Consider the following 19,190-nt stretch of genomic DNA (forward strand, 5'->3'; position numbering starts at 1 on the left):
TTTGGCAGGCAATACCATCCTATGCAATAAGCTTCACGGATGTTCCCTTTTTAATGAACAGCGGCAGAGCCCACGCACAGCCAAACTTATTTCTGTAGCTGTCATGAGAAACTGGGAGCAAAAGAGCTTCAATTTGTGAGGAGGGTTATAGTAGAAAGAGATAGTGGGATGTAGCGCAGTAAATAAGAACAGATGGTATGCTAAATATTTTGGGCTTAGTTGGAGTTGGAGTAGGTGTGTGACGATTTGTTTATAAGCCAACAAAATGTATTTGGCTGTGGAATGCACGGTTTCAGGCGTTCAGCACCATGGACAGCGACGTGCGCTTCAGTCGAGAGTCAAACAGCAGACGATACATTAGCAAACAGTGGTGGGAACCGAAAAGTACTCACATTTTATACTTTAAGTAAAGGTATCAATACTGCAATGTAGAAATATCCCATTAAAAGTAAAAGTCCGCAATTCAAAATGTACTTGAGTAAAAGTGCAAAAGTATTGGTATCAATATGTTCTTAAAGTAGCCTACAAAAAGTTAAAGTAGGCTACTCATTATGCAGAATGTGTCCTTTCAAGTTTTCAAATGTGTGCAAATATTTTGCAAAGCAAGGCATTCTGAGCTTGTAGAGCTGCTATTTTCAAATGGCCAAAATGTATTTAGGTCTGAAGTTCCAAATCTACAAAGTAACTAGTAACTAACCCTTTCAAATATTTTTGGTGGAGTGGTACAATATTAGGATCCGAGATGTAGTAAAAGTAAAAGCACTGGAAATACTCAAGTACAAATTCCTCAAAAGTGTACTTAAAGGGAAACTTGGTAACTTGAAGCCTATTTCATATACTGTATATAAATATTTTAGCAGTCATTTCCCTCCGTCAGCCACTATATTGTTGTTGTGTTTCCTTGCAGAAAGACACATCCCTTTGGCTGTATTTTGGTTTTGTTCCACTGTTTATGTTGACATTCCACTGTATGTTGATATTCATCCCTTAGAGGGACGTTTTTGCCAGGGGGAGCAAGCCAGAGCTCTTAATTGCTCCATTTGAACTTCAATGGGGTTGTGCACAGAGGTAATTGACTGGGCCATCAAAGTGTCAAGTGCTCGTTAGTGATCTCTCTTATCAATGAAAGCATCAAAGACAACTACCTGTTTGATGCCTGTCATAGGGGGGACGAGGAGGGGGAATGTGTTTGTATACACATGGGTAATGATTTGTTTGGATTTGTATTTGGATGTTGACTGCGCAGTTTCAGACGTTCAGCACCATGGACATCGACCTCAGTGGAAAGCCAGACAGCAGACGATACATTAGCAAATGAATCTAATTCTACATGACATTCAGATGAGAGCCAACAACTCCACCAACTCTATTCGAGGCTATTCATTACATTAGCTATTCTGATTCTATTTTATATGCTACTGGGATAGTAAAAGAGCGTCGGTCATAATTCAACTTGTATCATATGAAAATAAATCATTTCGATGTGCTGTTTCAGACTCTTAACAGTTTTTTTTTTTTTTTTGCCAAATGGAGTGGGGAAGTTAATTTACTATTCAAGCTTCGTGAAGCTGTTACAAAACCTTTGCAATGCAGTAAACACAGTAATAAACGTCCATGGAGATGGAGGATAGAAATGGCCAAATTGTTTTAATGCCAATACTTACTTCTCCCGGCTCAAACCTAATGAAATAATGGAGTGGGCACATTTACATAATATTTGAACCATCCCACACTTTTGAGACTCACTATACTCCACATGTGTGATGTTTTACTTTGTATTATTATGAACACAGGTCTTTCTCAACAACAACATCATCATGGTATCTCAACAGAGTGCAACTGCTATGCAGTCAGTTTAACATCACAGCCAACCAGAACCTATACTGTACCATGTTGTCAGAGCTGTAATGTTTTCTCTAGTCTTCATAAACATTTTATATACTGGGAGAGGGAGCACGGATGTGGTAGTATTGTAGTGAAACCAAGGATGGCTCCCTTATTCTCTATACAAGTTACAAGTATGTTTTGTATTAGGGCAGAGCTAGACATTGGAGAGTCAACCAGGGTTATGGATATTGAATAGATTGTATTTTTCACCACCCTCATAGCAAGGAATCATTAGAATGACCCCCCCCCCCCCCCCCCCCCTCTCTCTCTGTCTCTAGCTGTATCAGTATGTGTGTGTATAGCTAGTCCACACTTAGCAGGTGATGGCTATTTTAAGTAGGATGGTGCAAGTTGAAATAATTGGCAATGAAGAAGGAAGTACTCATACTGTATTTTTATATACTGTATATTCTTTAGCAATTTATGCTTTATTTATTTGTATAGAGAGACAGGAGAGAGATGTGAGACAAGTCAGATTTGAACATAGGTCCTTGTGCTAACTAACAGCATTATGTTCATTGCGCTAACGAGCTCAGCAGTCACATCTTATATCAGTTTATATCATGTTTTTGTATGAATATGCAGTCATTGCCTAACTGGCAGGTTCCTATCCATGCCTTTAATTACCTACTAAGTGCCTACTAGTGATTTTTACAGTGTGTGTTTAATATGTGTGAATGTGTTGCCTCGTCAAAAACAGATGCACCACCCCTGCAGATAGTAGCGACTTTAAGCAATGGACGGCTACGGCAGACGGCAACGGTAACCGGAAATGATCAGCGCTCGATATATAAACCTGCCGCCGTCGCAGCCGTCTCTACAGCGCCAGAAGCTCCCTTTCCACGTTGTGGCTACAACGTCTGCTGCATAGACGCATCACGATGGGAACCAAAGAGTTCAGTAAAAGGGGAGGGACCCCGTCGCAGCCGGCTGTTTGCGTAATGATTTTCACTGCTACGTCAATTACGTCATAGCAGCCGTACTCCGCCTGGCGTTGCCGTCCTGAAAAATTGTCGAGCTTAAGCTCTAATAGCCAGGTGGAGTCTGCGTAACAATGACACCGATGTCGCCTGTCCCCTAGCCTTTACTCCACTTAAATCGGTTTACTTTTGGTATTCCACTGCACTGGATCCCCCCACGCCCGACACCCATGGCAACTGCCGTCCGTCTAAACAGTGCTAACACTAATGCTGTTATTCTTACGTATCTGTAATAGTGCGTGACGTGCGTGCGTGTTATGCATGCATACGTGCGTGCATGAGTGAGTGTGGGTACTAATGCTGTGTTTGCGTTAGTCTTTGTCTCTTGTTCAAGTCACTGTAATATAAGATAATAATAAAATGCAATCAAGTTTATCAAGCTTTGTTTTGTGACCACAGGTTATAAAACCATTTGCGCTTGCCTGATTTAGAAACCTCTCTTTGTGTTGCTTGGCGACATAGCTGCAAATAGAGTGCAGAGCAGAGTTGTCCTCATAAGAAAAGTCAAGAAATGCTTTGTTTTTCTGAGAAGAACGCTCATCTCAATTTTTTGGATTCTTTCATCCTCGGATTCCATACTTGATACTTGATGAAAGTCATAGACCGCTGGATTAAGGCCAACTGACCTGGCCATTTTTACCTTACCTGATCTAAAGCTATTCCATACATTGTGGCAGCTGCTTGACAAGCTCTCCATCTACACAGGTCATGATATTCTGTGAAGGAATGCAAAGTAGACGAGTAAGCCAAGACTCATTTGCTCTGAGCCATCAGGGAAATGCCTATGGAGCAGCATGAAAGCCTCTGGCTTAGAGCCAGAGATGTCCCATCGCATTAAGATGATCTGACATTATGGTGCCTAGATGTATTCTGATGCAGAATGCCTCACAACCCAATGTTATAGGGGAGTGAGAAACATGCCTCCCAGACTGCTGGGTTCATTCTTGCTTTCTTGTAATTATGTGGAGAGAAATATGCAGCATATGACATGTATGGCATAATATTAATCCATTTAGACCTGAGGCTGATTCTACAAATGCCTTATAAACCAGTAGTTCTCAAACCTTTTCATGACAAGGACCCTCAAAATGATATGTAATTGGCTGGGGACACTTTCAAGATTGTTCAAAAATAGCAAATGTACCTTCACGGCGTGGCACGAAGTGACACACAGTGAGCTTGTGTATCTGCTATTTTTGAGAACCACTGATCTAAACCAATGTTCTAAATCCTAAGAGTTTTCTGGAAAAAACGCGGTATATAGCTAAAATCTAAAATGACAGATGCTTTCCCTGTTTGAATTGGTTAAGCAGGGATGTTTGTTAAACCATAATATAATGTGCGTTTCTGACCATGGCTCCGTACAGTAAGACCAGCAGATCACTTCTCACAGTTCCAGGCAGACAGAACGAAAGAGGAGACGGACAAATCCAGATGAGGATTGTTTCATCAAGAATTGTTGTAGCCCAAAAGACGTGCAATCGTGACTTGGAATGCTTATGAATATATTGCATAGTCCTTTTTATCTACCAAGGGAGCTACATTCTGTGATATGCGTGGGTGTTTACATTCATCCACAAGCTAATTAGCAAAGAAGAGCTCTGTCGCTGCTACGTGATTAAATATATACAGATTACAAATTAAGCACTCGAATGCTGCCACTATTGTTTTGGGAGACAGAACGAACCTTACAAAATCATGCCAAACTTTTACAGAACATGTCACATTTCACACATCATGATCAAGGACAGTTACATTGTGACTCATATTCTGCCTTTTGGAAAATCTGTTAATCCAGTATATGAACAAAAAAAGCGATATCAATGAGGGAAATTAGATCATGCTGGCAGGACTTTCTCTGCAGGATGTGTTGGGTGGGATGTTTGAACAGAGCTCCTGGAAGTCAACAAGTTTACAGAAATGGTGATGAGCAATGGTGGACATTGTACCCAAAAAGGATGTTTTTACGATCTACCGCACATTGTGAGTTCGTAGATAGCGATTTTAGCTAATCGTCGTATAAGACGTATAGGGCTTAAGGAGCACTTCAACCATTTCAAACTTATCTTCATATATTGGTCCTCGTCTTCATAATTGGTTCTCACTAATGATTATTTCCGTGTCTCATTGGTGGGCTATGGAAAATTCTGAAACCTGCCTACATCATCAACGGGGATTCAAAGATAGAAACTACAAAGGTGCAACTGTGGGAAATTGCAAGTGTGGTTGCACTGACGTGAGTCACGAGGAATCCACTGGGAAATGAATTCTGTCTTACCGTTTATATTACATATTGTGACGTCACGTCACGTGAAGCATGACCAATTGGACATTATAGTGTCCAATCAGAAAAGGGACAGAAAACGTCCACTGAACTGAATGGACTGAATGGACTTTTGGGGTTACAGAAAAGTTAAATGAAAACAGGTTTACTTTAGGTGAAATAAAAGTTGACTTTAGGCCTAGAACAATGGTCTGGTTGCCTATAGCAACCATTCTAACTAGCCTTTCTCTTCCTGGAAAGAAATGCATCGTTCTTGCTCTAATAAAAAAAAAGTATTACATTTGAAATCTTAACCTACTTGTAAGACGCCCTAAGGGCGAGAAGGGTGAGAACGCACATGGGCCTGTGCGTCCACATGGGCCATGCACACATTCGCCTGGGTGACAGCAGACTGCTGGGTGAGTGCTGGTGCTTTGGCATGGGATCAACTTTGACCCCCCAAAAAAATGCACAAACCTGGTTGGTTGTTTAAGTTGGACAAAATGTGCCCAAAATGTGGACATATTTTCCCAAATATGGAGATGACTGACGTCTGACATCATACTGTAGATGTCTGACGTCTACAGTATGATATTGATGACATCAGGGATCTCCATATACTGTATGGGCATAAAAGGGACAAGGACGGAATTCGTTTGCATGTGTGACTCGCGTTGCGGTTGGTTGTTTAAGTTGGACAAAATGTGGCCATATTTTCTCTAATATGGAGATGACTGACATCTCTGAGTGCCCTGAAGAAGGCGTTTGCCGAAACGCGTTGGTGTATTTTAATGTTCTAGCCCATTAATAAATAAAGGCCTTTTATTTCTAATCCACCTGAGTGCCTGGACCTGGATTTGTGTGCCTCTGTGGCACACAGTGTCCTCTTCTGCTCATGGAGATGACTGACGTCTGACATCATAGATGTCTGACTCATGGCCATGTATGGCCTACTTGTGCACCAGCAGAGCGCCCTCTGTTATGTATATCAGGACGCTCTTGTTGATGGTGACGTCACCAAGAATGCTTAATATTGATGACATCAGGGATCTGGAGTTTGACATGAGGCGTGACAGGAGAATGGACATGATCTGCAGGTTTTCATACTAAATGCGACCTTCTACCACATACTAAATGCGACCTTCTACCACTTTTTGTGGTCACATGTTCAGATACTGGATTCTGATTGGCTTAAAACAGTGGTAAATCAGTCAACAACCTTGAGTTGTTGTGTTGCAGTTGTAACATTTCCAAGATCCTTGCAAGTTACAACTGTGTTTTCTTTCATTTATATGGTAGAAGTGGTAGAAAAGCAATTTACCATTCGAGGGTCGTGGGTTGTTTCAGGGTTCTTTGGCACTCGGCTTCGCCTCGTGCCACAACCCTGAAACAGTGGTAAATCAGCCAACGACCCACTCCCTCTCAAAAATGGCTTACTACTATACGGTCGCAATCAATGATTTCACTGGTAAGCAGGTCTCTGAACTTTCAAAGCCCTTCTCTGAGACACAGAGTGAGTACTAGACACATCACTGTATGGTATGAAAATATTAGTCATTCCCGGGATCTGCAAGTTCTACAGGAGGTTGTGTAAAGTTTGGCTAAACTCCATCCTGTCCCTGCTGGACATTTACAACAGCAGATGCTTGAAAAGGGATTAGGAATGACAGGCAACATGCCTCAAACGGACTGTTGACAATGAAGTGCTTGTTTTGGGGCTCAAGAAGTGTTTTTCCCCAGCAGCTATCAGAGCAATGAACAAGGTTATGGACAGTAAACAAAGGAATGTGGGGGAAAGGAATAACTCTGCAATTAACTTTAATAGAATAGATTCAATGAATCTGTAAAGCCTACATGGTTATGTCTTATTGCAAATGCAATAAATCCAGACACTAAAGGTCTTGGCACACTGCTGCGTTTTTCGGGCCGAATATCGGAGTGAATTTCGGAACACGTAAATAAAAAAATCTACCTCACGTTATGTCAATCACGTTTGCACACTACCGCCTGTTTCGTATTTATTTTCGGACCAGGGTTGATTTTTTTCCGATTTTCGCAACTGTTGCTACTGAGTCCCTTGCTCTCTCTCTCTTTCCTCTCTCTCTCCCTGGCCTCCGGATTTCGGCTTTCCAAAACGCAACGAAAACATGCAGTGCAGTGTGCAACCAGCTTTAGTTCTAGAAATACTTGTAATAATAATAAGTATGGCCAGTGACACACTGCTAATGAGGAGAATGTGCCTGGAGAGAGAGTAGTCTGTAGGTCAGAGAAACAGGTTTTGACGTATGTATTCCTGTATGTGTGAGCGTACATTATGTGTGATTCGTGTCATGTACAGTAGTGTGTGTGAGTGTGCTTGCGACAGTGTGTGCGAGCGTGTCTGTATACAAGCATGTGTATGTAGTAGTCCATGCACATGCCCTTAGGTGCTTACTCTCAAAAGGATACAACACTGGGTCCAGGCGGGGTGATGATGCAAGCTTCATCCACAGCTGTGTCCGAGACTCGACAACCTATATGTCATTCCTGCACTGGGTTACATTTGTCCCCAGGCAGTACCCTGTCCTAGCAGGCAACAGCCGTCAACAACTGACTTCCAATGCAGACAGCTTGTTGCCTGTACACACCAGACAGGACAGTGTCTGGTAACCCTTAGCAATCATGAGAACCAGCTAAAAACCAGGCCAACAGAGGTCCGTGCCATGTCTGACCATAAACATTTAAATGGGCTGTCTGGTGCATGATTACTGAAATGTTGCACATTCAATAGTAGCAGCATTTTTCATTTTGGTAATTGAGGTTTGATGCCCTGCTTAAACTTTTTATAATTTGATTGCAATTTGCTTTAGTCTTGCTTTTATGGATTGGGATTTATTATGTTAACATGGCTCTTATTTGGTCAGCTGCCTAATTTGAAAGCACTTTGGGTCAATTCCCACGCTGTTTTTCAATATTGCCGTTGTCGAGTGGAAACCGTGTAGCCTATGTCCAAAATCATTCCTTTTCGTTATTACTTTCTAAACATTTTAAAACGGTGAAAGTAGCCGTAGCTTGTACCCTGACCTGTTTCACTACTTTTTTGCAACACCCCTGGTATGATGAAGTATGGCATAATTTACAAAAAGAAAAGTTTACAAGTGGAGATACACGGTTTCTGCAACGATATACAGTATAAGAGGTAATGACTTGACTATAGTTCAGTAGAAATGGATGAGATCTGAATGGTAAGACTTCAGAGATGCCGGACCTGTTGTCATGTCAACCTAACTCCAGCACATATTGATTAGCTTATTACAGTAAAGGCTCTTTGAGTCTTTTCTCACAATGATCAAATCAAGTTAGCGTTTGAAATGCTCGATTTGTGAACAGCCGGACAAGTACTGTAGTAGTTTGCATAGTTTTAAATTGAAGGGATTTTTCATATAGTGCTAACAGTGTGTGGCACAGCTAAATGTTCAGTAAGTGCCACATGTATTGAGACTGCAAACAACAGGTTTAGATTTGAAAGGATGTAATTTATTGAATAAAAAGTTTTTCAGTCACCATCAAACCTTTTGAGAACATTTTGCGCTCCTAAACTCAATCTCAAACTTTCTGTAGGATATGGTACTACTACTAATTATGATTATGCTTTAATATTGTAAAAACCTTAGATTTCATACTCGTGTCAACTGTCAAGTATAACTATGGACCCAAACAGGTCTGTTGTTACACCCTCAGAGTTAAATCAACACTTTTACCATATTTACATCATTACATTGTCATCACTTACTGAAAACAGGCTTGCTTAATCACTCACTGCAAGTTGCTCTGGATATGACATCTAACAGTTATTGTGTCACTAAACTATGATGAAACCCCTTTTAAAGCTGTTTTCAAACTGAGAGAGCATTTCACTGATCTGAATACAGTATCTGTGTGTGGATAGAACATACTGTAGGCCTGATGTAAAATATCCTGCTTCCTGACACCCTTCATCCCACCATAGGTTGTTATGTCTGTACTGTATGTACAGTATGGCGCCTGAGGGACAAGCGAGTGTTCAAAGGGCTGACTATGACCTGTCCAAGTGGAAGCTCAGTTGGTTATACATTTAGAGGCTGGCACACCTAAGAACATTGCAAGTTGATGCTAAGAGGCAGAAAATAGGACACCCACTCATGGATATTTCTGTTAAATGGCCACTGATTGTAGCACAGCACGGGACACCTGAGGTTTTATTGATTTAAGCCCAGTTCATGTTCCTCATTAATGCTGGTCCATTGCACTGCATGGGCTGAATTCTGATTGATTGCTTATGCCTGCCTGCATTCCAATTGCTCACAATTACCATCTCCTGTTTCTGCACAGATGATCACATGATCCCAGGATAGTCTTCAGAGACCTCTGAGAACCAACCAGGATTTAAAAGATTTAACTACAAACTATACAGATTAGAATTTATATTATTATTTTTTAATGAAAATAATAATAATAATAATAATAATGCTAGTGGGTTAAATTAAGGCTAAATTCAGATTTTCTCTTTAATGTTCTTGGGGTAATTGCCAGTGGTGGAAAAATTACAAAATCTTTTTTACTTAAAACTATCAACACTGCAATGTTGAAAACTTGAAATACAAGTAAAAGTCCAGAATTCAAAATGTACTTGAATACAAAAGTATTAATATCAACATGCACTTAAAGTATCAAAAGTAGAAAGTACTCGTAACTTAAGTTTTCAAATAATTGCGACTGTTGGCTCAGTTTACTATAAAACCCGGCATATCCTACATGTCCGTGCGTCAGTGGGTGGGTAACACCTCAATGTCTTTAGCTGACCTGTTGTTGTGGCATCACATTGTTGACTCACAGGACAAATTATTAATTGAAAAAATGCATACATGTATTACATATCTCTGTATTGAATATTGTTATAAAATTATTATAAAATAACAAATAATGCAAAATGACAGATTTAATTTCCCCCAACACTTAAATGGTATGTTCCACTTGTGGGATTCAGGTCAATGCACCCTTAAAGGAGTAGTTCACCACCAAAATGACTTTTTTTCTATTGATTACTCATGCCATGGAGACTTGAGTATAATAATATTTTTTCGTATTTGTAGCATTCCTAAGACAAAAAATGTGATATAGTAAATGTACCTCCATTGATTCCGGATTTGGACCCAAATGCATTCGGGTCCCCATCCGGAATCAATGGGGGTACATTTATTGTAATCAAATTATTGTCTTAGGAATGCGACAAAAAACTAAAAATATTATTGAACTCAGGTCTCTATGGCGTTAGTAATCAATAGGAAAAAAAAGTCATTTTGGGGGTGAACTACTCCTTTAAAGCTCGACTCAGGAACATTTTTCTTTTTGTCTCCCTATCCTCCCCAGCTCCTCTTTCTGCCACCGGCGCCCCCTGCTGTTGAGACTGTGGTATGAGCATATGTGGCAGGAAGGCGCTGACGTTGCTGAGCAGCGTGTTCGCCGTGTGCGGCCTGGGCCTGCTGGGGATCGCTGTCAGCACAGACTACTGGCTCTACCTGGAGGAGGGCGTCATCCTCCCCCTCAACCAGAGCACAGAGATCCGCACGGCGCTCCACTCGGGCCTCTGGAGGGTGTGCTTCCTGGCCGGTGAGTTCAGGGGATGGAGATTTACAGGGACGTGATGGCCATTGGGAAAAGCGAACGGCCGGTTCATTCCCGGCCGGTCCAGGCCGGCCATTAGGAAAAAAATAAACTGTTTGCACAAAAGTAAAACATTAAACTGTTTGCACAAAAGTAGTGAAAACAGCAGATCTACAAGCACACAACGCCTCGCACCGCGAGGCGTTGTGTGCTTGTAGATCGGCTGTTTTCACTAGTTTAAATCATTTTTTAAATGATAAGTACAAAACAAACGGTTTTGGACATACAGGTTTCCACCCGACAACGACAAAATATAACTCATGTAATTGGCCCCTGGCTTGTCACTTGTCATGATCTGAAATGGCAAATCTTTGAGTAGCAGCAGCGCTATAGAGAGAGATCTCTCTCTATAGCGCGCAATGAGGGCCTCTACAACTCTTTTTCCCGGGCTGAATCAGGGGCCCAGCACGTCCCTGGAGATTTAGTTTAAACCGCATTATTACACGGCTTGGTTTAAATGCTTGATTCTGATTGGTCAATCGCTGAATTCAGCGTTGTGTTATTTCTGGATAATGACCGCTCAGCTCAGTAGAAGACCGATGTCTATTCAAAGGCTCAGAGCACCTGCTGCACTGCATGAATGTTATGCTGTATCCATAACATGACAGCCATGTAAACGTTGCTATCAAGAATGTTCTTGAAAACATTTGAAATAGCTGATGCAGTAACCAAAAAATGTATTATATTTGATCAACACTTCCTTGTTTTCCGAGGTGACCGTGTTGCGCTCGGCATGTTGACCAAGTGCACTTATCAAAGCAAAAAAATCAATTTGCTGCAGTTGTCTGCTTGAATTGCCTTGTTCTATAATAGCTCAACTTATATTATTGTTCCACCCCTGAACTTGTCTTGGTGAAGATGGTGGCCATTCGGTTTGGTTTAGGTAGCAGATAGGCCTACTTTCTACCATGCAGATAAGTGGATAGCCATAAAAGGACTAATGGGATAACATGTGTTGGAGGGTCAATAGAGTGACCTTATGGTCCACTTAATGGTTCTGGCTCATGGTGTTTGACCCAGAAAAGCCCACCGTGCACTATCATGCTACGCTGTTATGCCAGAGTCGTAATGTGACTGTGTTGTGTTTGGGCTGGTATTGATGCTGACTTTGAGTTCATTGGGTGTTGGCTGATGAATGGAGGTTGCTAGCTATTAGTTATAGGCTTTGTTGATGTTTACAGGCTCTGTCTATAGTATATAGACGTAGGCAAACACGAGGCGAATGTTTGGGAGTGCCGGAAGAAATATTTTCGAAACGTTGAGGTGCTCTTGGATGGCATTTGTGTTTCTTCTTATTTGTTTATTCCAGTTTAATATTTTCGACTCGACAGTTCCATTATTAGTAATTAAGTGGCTTATAAGCCGAGCAACAAGGGCATCCATTCCCCTTACAAGGCCCTGGACCAAGGAGATGAATTGCTGAGATGGAGTGCCACGCCTAACGTCAGCTCAGAATACTTATCAATTATCACTACTCATTTGCTACCAGTACTCATTTGCTGAGTTGGCAGTGCCCATGATTGAACCCAGAACCCAGAACTACCCGAATACTTCAATATCTAAATTTGCAGTCAAGTGAGAGGCAATTTGTGAATCCATGACCGCTCTTGTTTAGTTGTGTGTCTATTCGTACAATTATGGTAGGTACATAGCTGTCCAGATTTATTCCCAAGTCTGGCCGTTAATAAAACCACTCTTTGCGATAGCTTGTGAACAAATGAATTGACACCAAATGTGTTATCATCATATAAAATGTGACTCTCTTGTTTTTAAAGTGATCCCTGACTAATAAGACAAATATGTCTTAATACATTATAATTGTCCTCTATAACTACAATGTACAATTAAAAACACCTTAAATATTTTATTTCTTCTAGAAATAGCTAATCTTTCACTCAGTAGGGGAAATGCCTGTCGCAAGTTGATGATGTCATAAATGTCATGTGTCATTTTTATGGCATGCATGTGCAAAAAAACTAAACACAAACATATTTGAAATATTGATTTGATGCTCATATTAACCATAGGAAGTATTACGTTTGTTTTTATTTTCACATGCATGCCATAAATTCCATAGGGATAGATCACACTTGACATTTATGACATCATCAACTTGCGACAGGCATTTCCCCTATTGAGTGAAAGATTAGCTATTTCTAGAAGAAATAAAATAATTGAGGTGTTTTTAATTTTACATTGTAGTTATAGAGGACAATTATAATGTATTAAGGCATATTTGTCTTATTAGTCAGGGATCACTTTAAGAAATTCTAAGTTGAAGAACAATAAACACTGTCCTGCACACTGTCTTCACTTGCTCAATAAACTTTTTTTTGTATTATTGCGACCGTCAGGGAGCAGTTTACTATGAAAACCTCCACCGGCCGTCCGTCCGTCCGTCCGTCCGTCCGTCCGTCCGTCACACGTCACACGTGACCATCAACAAACGTCACACCTTTGTTGATGTTTAAATCGAAGAGTCTTGGTCAAATACTTCTGTTGGTTTCTGCACTGATCATTTATACAATTCAGCTGTGTTTGCTCGTGTCATCATGATGAGGTCATAAATCAGCCATGCCCAAATATAGATTTTACGGGTTTACATGCTTACTCAGTTATTCGTTATGTGAAAGTCCTATGACGTCTATGATATCTGACATCATCATACATACATTCCCTTTTATGCCCATAAATGGAGATCCCCTCTGTAGAACCAGCCACTGACATCACTGTAATGTCAGGGGAACCAAATCCCTTTTATGCCCATATATGGAGATCCCTGTGATGCCAGGGGAACCAAATCCCTTTTATGCCCATATATGGAGATATGGAGATCCCCGTGTTGCCAGGGTAACCAAATCCATTTTATGCCCATATATGGAGATCCCTGTGATGCCAGGGGAACCAAATCCCTTTTACGCCCATATATGGAGATCCCTTATGTCATCAATATTAAGCCCATATCTGTGAATATCTTTGGGTACCAGATGTCTCCATATATGGTTAAATGGTCCGATATACATCACTGGCCAGAAGACCAAGAAATGGTGCAACCTCGCCCTTTGCTTTTCTCCCTTAGGCATCTTACTGGTAGGTAGTTTAATGAGGAATGCAGTATGGTGGTAGGTAGGTAGTTATGGCCTTTGATGTAAGATTTTCACTTTCTAGGATAACTATATTTGCTATTCCCAGATGATGCCCTTTTAGGGTACCCCTCATGCCCATATATGGAGATCCCCAGGCTTTACTAATTAACATAAGTTTTATGCCCATATATGGAGATCATTGTCCCAATGTCATCAGATATATGGGCATAAATGGACACAGGCAAACTAGATGGGCTGTATGGATATCCAGATGTGTGATGTAAGTGTTTTATTCCAAATGTGGCACCCCACAGACATATTTCCAGAAACAAAATCCCTTTCATGCCCATATATGGAGATTTCTGATGTCATCAATCCCAGGCCCTGTAAAAAACATGGTTGCTATGGTAAACAGTTGGTTGCTAGGGTAAACAGTTGGTTGCTAGGGTAAGAAAACATGGTTGCTATGGTAAACAATTGGTTGCTAGGGTAAACAGTTGGTTGCTAGGGTAAAAAAAACATGGTTGCTGTGGTAAAAAGTTGGTTGCTAGGGTAAACAGTTGGTTGCTAAGGTAAAAAACATGGTTGCTATGGTAAACAGTTGGTTAGTAGGGTAAACCTTCAATGATTTTGACATCTTGTTACTAATCTGTCGGTAGATAATGCCGGTCTTATATAAGGGTCATTTGTGTACGGTGTGATGTCATACTGATGTCAGCAGTGTGACAGGAGATAAGCGACCAACGGTCGCTTATCTCCCGATTAGGGAGTCTTACTGGTCTATCTATAAATGCGAGAAGTCTCTGCGTGTCTGTAATCCGCGTATCTCGAGAACCGTTCGTCCCACCGGCTTCAGATTCGGCACGCGCGTTCCCCGCCGCCGCACGGAGTGCAGTGCCGGGTCTCGACCCGACCCGACGCGCGGTTTTCCCGAACCGGCGCGAAACGTTCGGAATCTCCTTATGCGGGGTTGATTGTTGACATCAGGCTGTTCCGGAGGAAATCGGCGAAAGCTCTGACTCATTGTGACATCACTTCATAAAAGGCTCTGACATCACGTACGCCACATGAGTCAACAAAAAATCTCTGTGAGTGTGTATGTATGTATGTAATCCGCGTATCTCGAGAACCGTTCGTCCCACGGGCACGCGCGTTCTCCATATATGGGCGTTCGTCCCACAGGCACGCGCGTTCTCCATATATGGGCATAAAATGAATGCCCCCATATATGGGCATAAAATGGATTGCAGACAGACAGATACAGATATCTCCATATATGGACATAAATGGACAGAGGCAAACAGATGGTCAAAGATCTCCATATATGGGCATAAAATGGACGCAGACAGACAGATACAGATATCTCCATATATGGGCATAAATGGACACAGGCAAACAGATGTTCAAAACGGGTCCTATGACAACAGGTATAATGAGGTTTGCATTAAAGGGGGAACCGGCACTGTGTCTGCAACACAGTTGGAGGCACAGACAGATACTCCATATATGGGCATAAAATGGACCCAGAACTATAACTGCAGTGATCTCCATATATGGACATAAAATGGACGCCGACAGACAGACAGACAGATACAGATATCTCCATATATGGGCATAAATGGACACAGGCAGACAGATGGTCAAAACGGGTCCTATGAAAACAGGTATAATGGGGTTTGCATTAAAGGGCGGGGCATTCATTCCCTAATTACATTGTTCCGAGTTGGCCAGGTCGCCGACTAGACGCTGGGCCACCCAAAGGGCGGCCCAGCTTCTAGTTATTATTAACTAGCAACGTTTCGGGCAAGGACCATCTTTGAGATACCTGAAGAAGATCTTTGACTCAAAGCTTGTGTTATTTGCTGGCTATTCACTGCCATCGTAGGCCTGCCCCGAATCATTAGTCAGTGTGATCAGAATTACTGCTCTTGTCTTACCACTACCAGATTATGTGACTCAATGCTTCTAACAGATGCTTCTGATTCTCATTACTGACATCCTCCCTACTGCCTTATGCTCCCTTATTGCTGACTTCCAACAGCCTTATGCTCCCTCACTGCGTTATTATACCTTACATTCGTTTTCTTTTTTTTTGCTTTTTTATCCCACGATTTCCCACCCATTTTTCACCCTGTGTCAATTATCTAATATAATCATGTGTGCTACACTCCCTCTGCCAACCTGGGGATACAACGGACTGACTTCATGCTTCCTTCTATGCATAAGGAGTCCAAGTTGCTTTTTTTCACCTGACAGGGGGAGTTTCCCTGGTTGAACGTAGCGCGTGGAAGGAACTCGTTATTCCAACCAGTTCCTGCCTTTCAGTTCAATTCCTTTCCCCTCCATCAGGCGCCCCGGGCGTGTGAGAGAACCTACCCTAGGAGACCACTGTGATGTCAGGGGAACCACACTAACAGAATCCCTTTTATGCCCATATGGAGTTCCCTGATGTCATCAATATTAAGCCCATATCTAACAGGACTTCATATGGGAATGCCCATACTTTATATGGAGACCACTTTGGCCACATACCACACTCACAGAATCTATTATGGCCAAGACAGCCCATATCTGTGTGGCTGGTTCTACAGACAGGGATCTCCCTAAAGGGGCCCTTTAGGGAGAGGTTGCTTGTCGCCCTGAGGCGTCTTACTAGTATTAGATAGATGTGCTTTCCTATATGTGATAAAGAGGAAGCATACTCAACATATTATTGAATGTATGATACTCACGTTATCGTATATTTTCTTTTCTCCTTTAAAAAAAAAGTTGCATCTCAACGAGTCACTTATCAATGTTAACATTACATTTTGTATGTACTTTCTTTTGTCTATTCTCCCTTCAAAATGTATTTGATAGAAGTTGGTGGGGTATACATGCGCCATGGAGACTGGCAGAGTAGACACTAGTCAGCTAAATGGATTCAGGGAAGCCACTTTCACACTGATCTGACAACTTAATTATACAAGCACAGGGATCCCAGAGAACTCCAGAGACCTAACCTTACATTAATTCAATTATGGTTGACTGGCAGCAAGGATGTGTTCAGTCAATTAATTCCAAAGTGCTGCCAAAGGCCACAGTGTGCCTTGTGTCAAAGCAAGGGGGTTGTCGTGATAGAGGGGGGGATTGCCGGACTAAAATGTCTTACCCTCTGCCCTTACCTACTGTCTTACTGCTCTAACTGTTCACATTTTATTGAGCGTTGCAGGGGTGTCGCACCAAATTCTGGGCCCTGGGTACAAGGATTCATTTAAATTATTTTGTGCTTTAACAAATGAAAAATAGCAGATATACAAGCTCGTAGTTCGGCTATTTTTGAAAAATCGTGAATATTTCAAATCCTTTTTTCCTTTTTTGAAAAACCTATGTTTCTATGTCAGTGGTGCTCTTATGTGAAGGACCCCCCAAATGATATGTATTTGGCCACAGACCCCCATCTCAAAACATTTAGTTCCAGGAACCCCCCCCAGAAGCAAAATTTGAGTTACAAATGTGCTGGCTTTGTCCATTTGTCCCAGGTGTGTCCGGGTCGCCCAGGGTCACATTGGCCAAGCTTCACGGGACACTTAATGAACTCATACTGTAAATAGCAACGCTCACTTCACACTGGGTGTAATTTATTTTCAATTACATATTATCTCTTCTCATCTCACAACTAGATGTGTTTTTGTGCATTTGCATTCCCACTAGTTTAATTTCTTTGAAGGAGGAATCACTGCACTCATTATTTCTTCAAACAAAGTGAATGTCTTAAGTCAAATAACAGGTTATTCTAACAGAAGAAATTGATTTCTGTTAAGTTCTTATTTGGCAGATTTCTTTACGTATTAAGGATCATCATGCAACGTTTCATCTAATGATTAATCTTTGTCAGTTGAGCCCTGATACCAGTAAGACTCCCTAATCGGGAGATAAGCGACCGTTGGTCGCTTATCTCCTGTCACACTGCTGACATCAGTATGACATCACACCGTACACAAATGACCCTTATATAAGACCGGCATTATCTACCGACAGATTAGTAACAAGATGTCAAAATCATTGAAGGTTTACCCTACTAACCAACTGTTTACCATAGCAACCATGTTTTTTACCTTAGCAACCAACTGTTTACCCTAGCAACCAACTTTTTACCACAGCAACCATGTTTTTTTTACCCTAGCAACCAACTGTTTACCCTAGCAACCAATTGTTTACCATAGCAACCATGTTTTCTTACCCTAGCAACCAACTGTTTACCCTAGCAACCAACTGTTTACCATAGCAACCATGTTTTTTACAGGGCCTGGGATTGATGACATCAGAAATCTCCATATATGGGCATGAAAGGGATTTTGTTTCTGGAAATATGTCTGTGGGGTGCCACATTTGGAATAAAACACTTACATCACACATCTGGATATCCATACAGCCCATCTAGTTTGCCTGTGTCCATTTATGCCCATATATCTGATGACATTGGGACAATGATCTCCATATATGGGCATAAAACTTATGTTAATTAGTAAAGCCTGGGGATCTCCATATATGGGCATGAGGGGTACCCTAAAAGGGCATCATCTGGGAATAGCAAATATAGTTATCCTAGAAAGTGAAAATCTTACATCAAAGGCCATAACTACCTACCTACCACCATACTGCATTCCTCATTAAACTACCTACCAGTAAGATGCCTAAGGGAGAAAAGCAAAGGGCGAGGTTGCACCATTTCTTGGTCTTCTGGCCAGTGATGTATATCGGACCATTTAACCATATATGGAGACATCTGGTACCCAAAGATATTCACAGATATGGGCTTAATATTGATGACATAAGGGATCTCCATATATGGGCGTAAAAGGGATTTGGTTCCCCTGGCATCACAGGGATCTCCATATATGGGCATAAAATGGATTTGGTTACCCTGGCAACACGGGGATCTCCATATCTCCATATATGGGCATAAAAGGGATTTGGTTCCCCTGGCATCACAGGGATCTCCATATATGGGCATAAAAGGGATTTGGTTCCCCTGACATTACAGTGATGTCAGTGGCTGGTTCTACAGAGGGGATCTCCATTTATGGGCATAAAAGGGAATGTATGTATGATGATGTCAGATATCATAGACGTCATAGGACTTTCACATAACGAATAACTGAGTAAGCATGTAAACCCGTAAAATCTATATTTGGGCATGGCTGATTTATGACCTCATCATGATGACACGAGCAAACACAGCTGAATTGTATAAATGATCAGTGCAGAAACCAACAGAAGTATTTGACCAAGACTCTTCGATTTAAACAT

At 41.4% G+C, this 19,190-nt stretch overlaps 1 protein-coding gene across 1 annotated transcript in view; it reads left to right on the forward strand.

Moving 5' to 3' along the window:
• Nucleotides 1-10,562: 10,562 nt before the first annotated feature.
• The window catches only part of LOC308281288 (voltage-dependent calcium channel gamma-5 subunit), a gene marked incomplete at both ends in the record, with an annotated part of 16,592 nt that continues 7,964 nt past the window's right edge, over nt 10,563-19,190 (forward strand). Inside the window, one exon of the mRNA XM_080721431.1 lies at nt 10,563-10,758. Within this exon, the coding sequence (XP_080577557.1) occupies nt 10,563-10,758 (196 nt within the window). The remainder of the gene's footprint in view (nt 10,759-19,190) is intronic.

This window comes from Nannobrachium achirus (assembly GCF_963921795.1).
Source record: "Nannobrachium achirus genome assembly, chromosome: 3".
NCBI lineage: Eukaryota > Metazoa > Chordata > Actinopteri > Myctophiformes > Myctophidae > Nannobrachium > Nannobrachium achirus.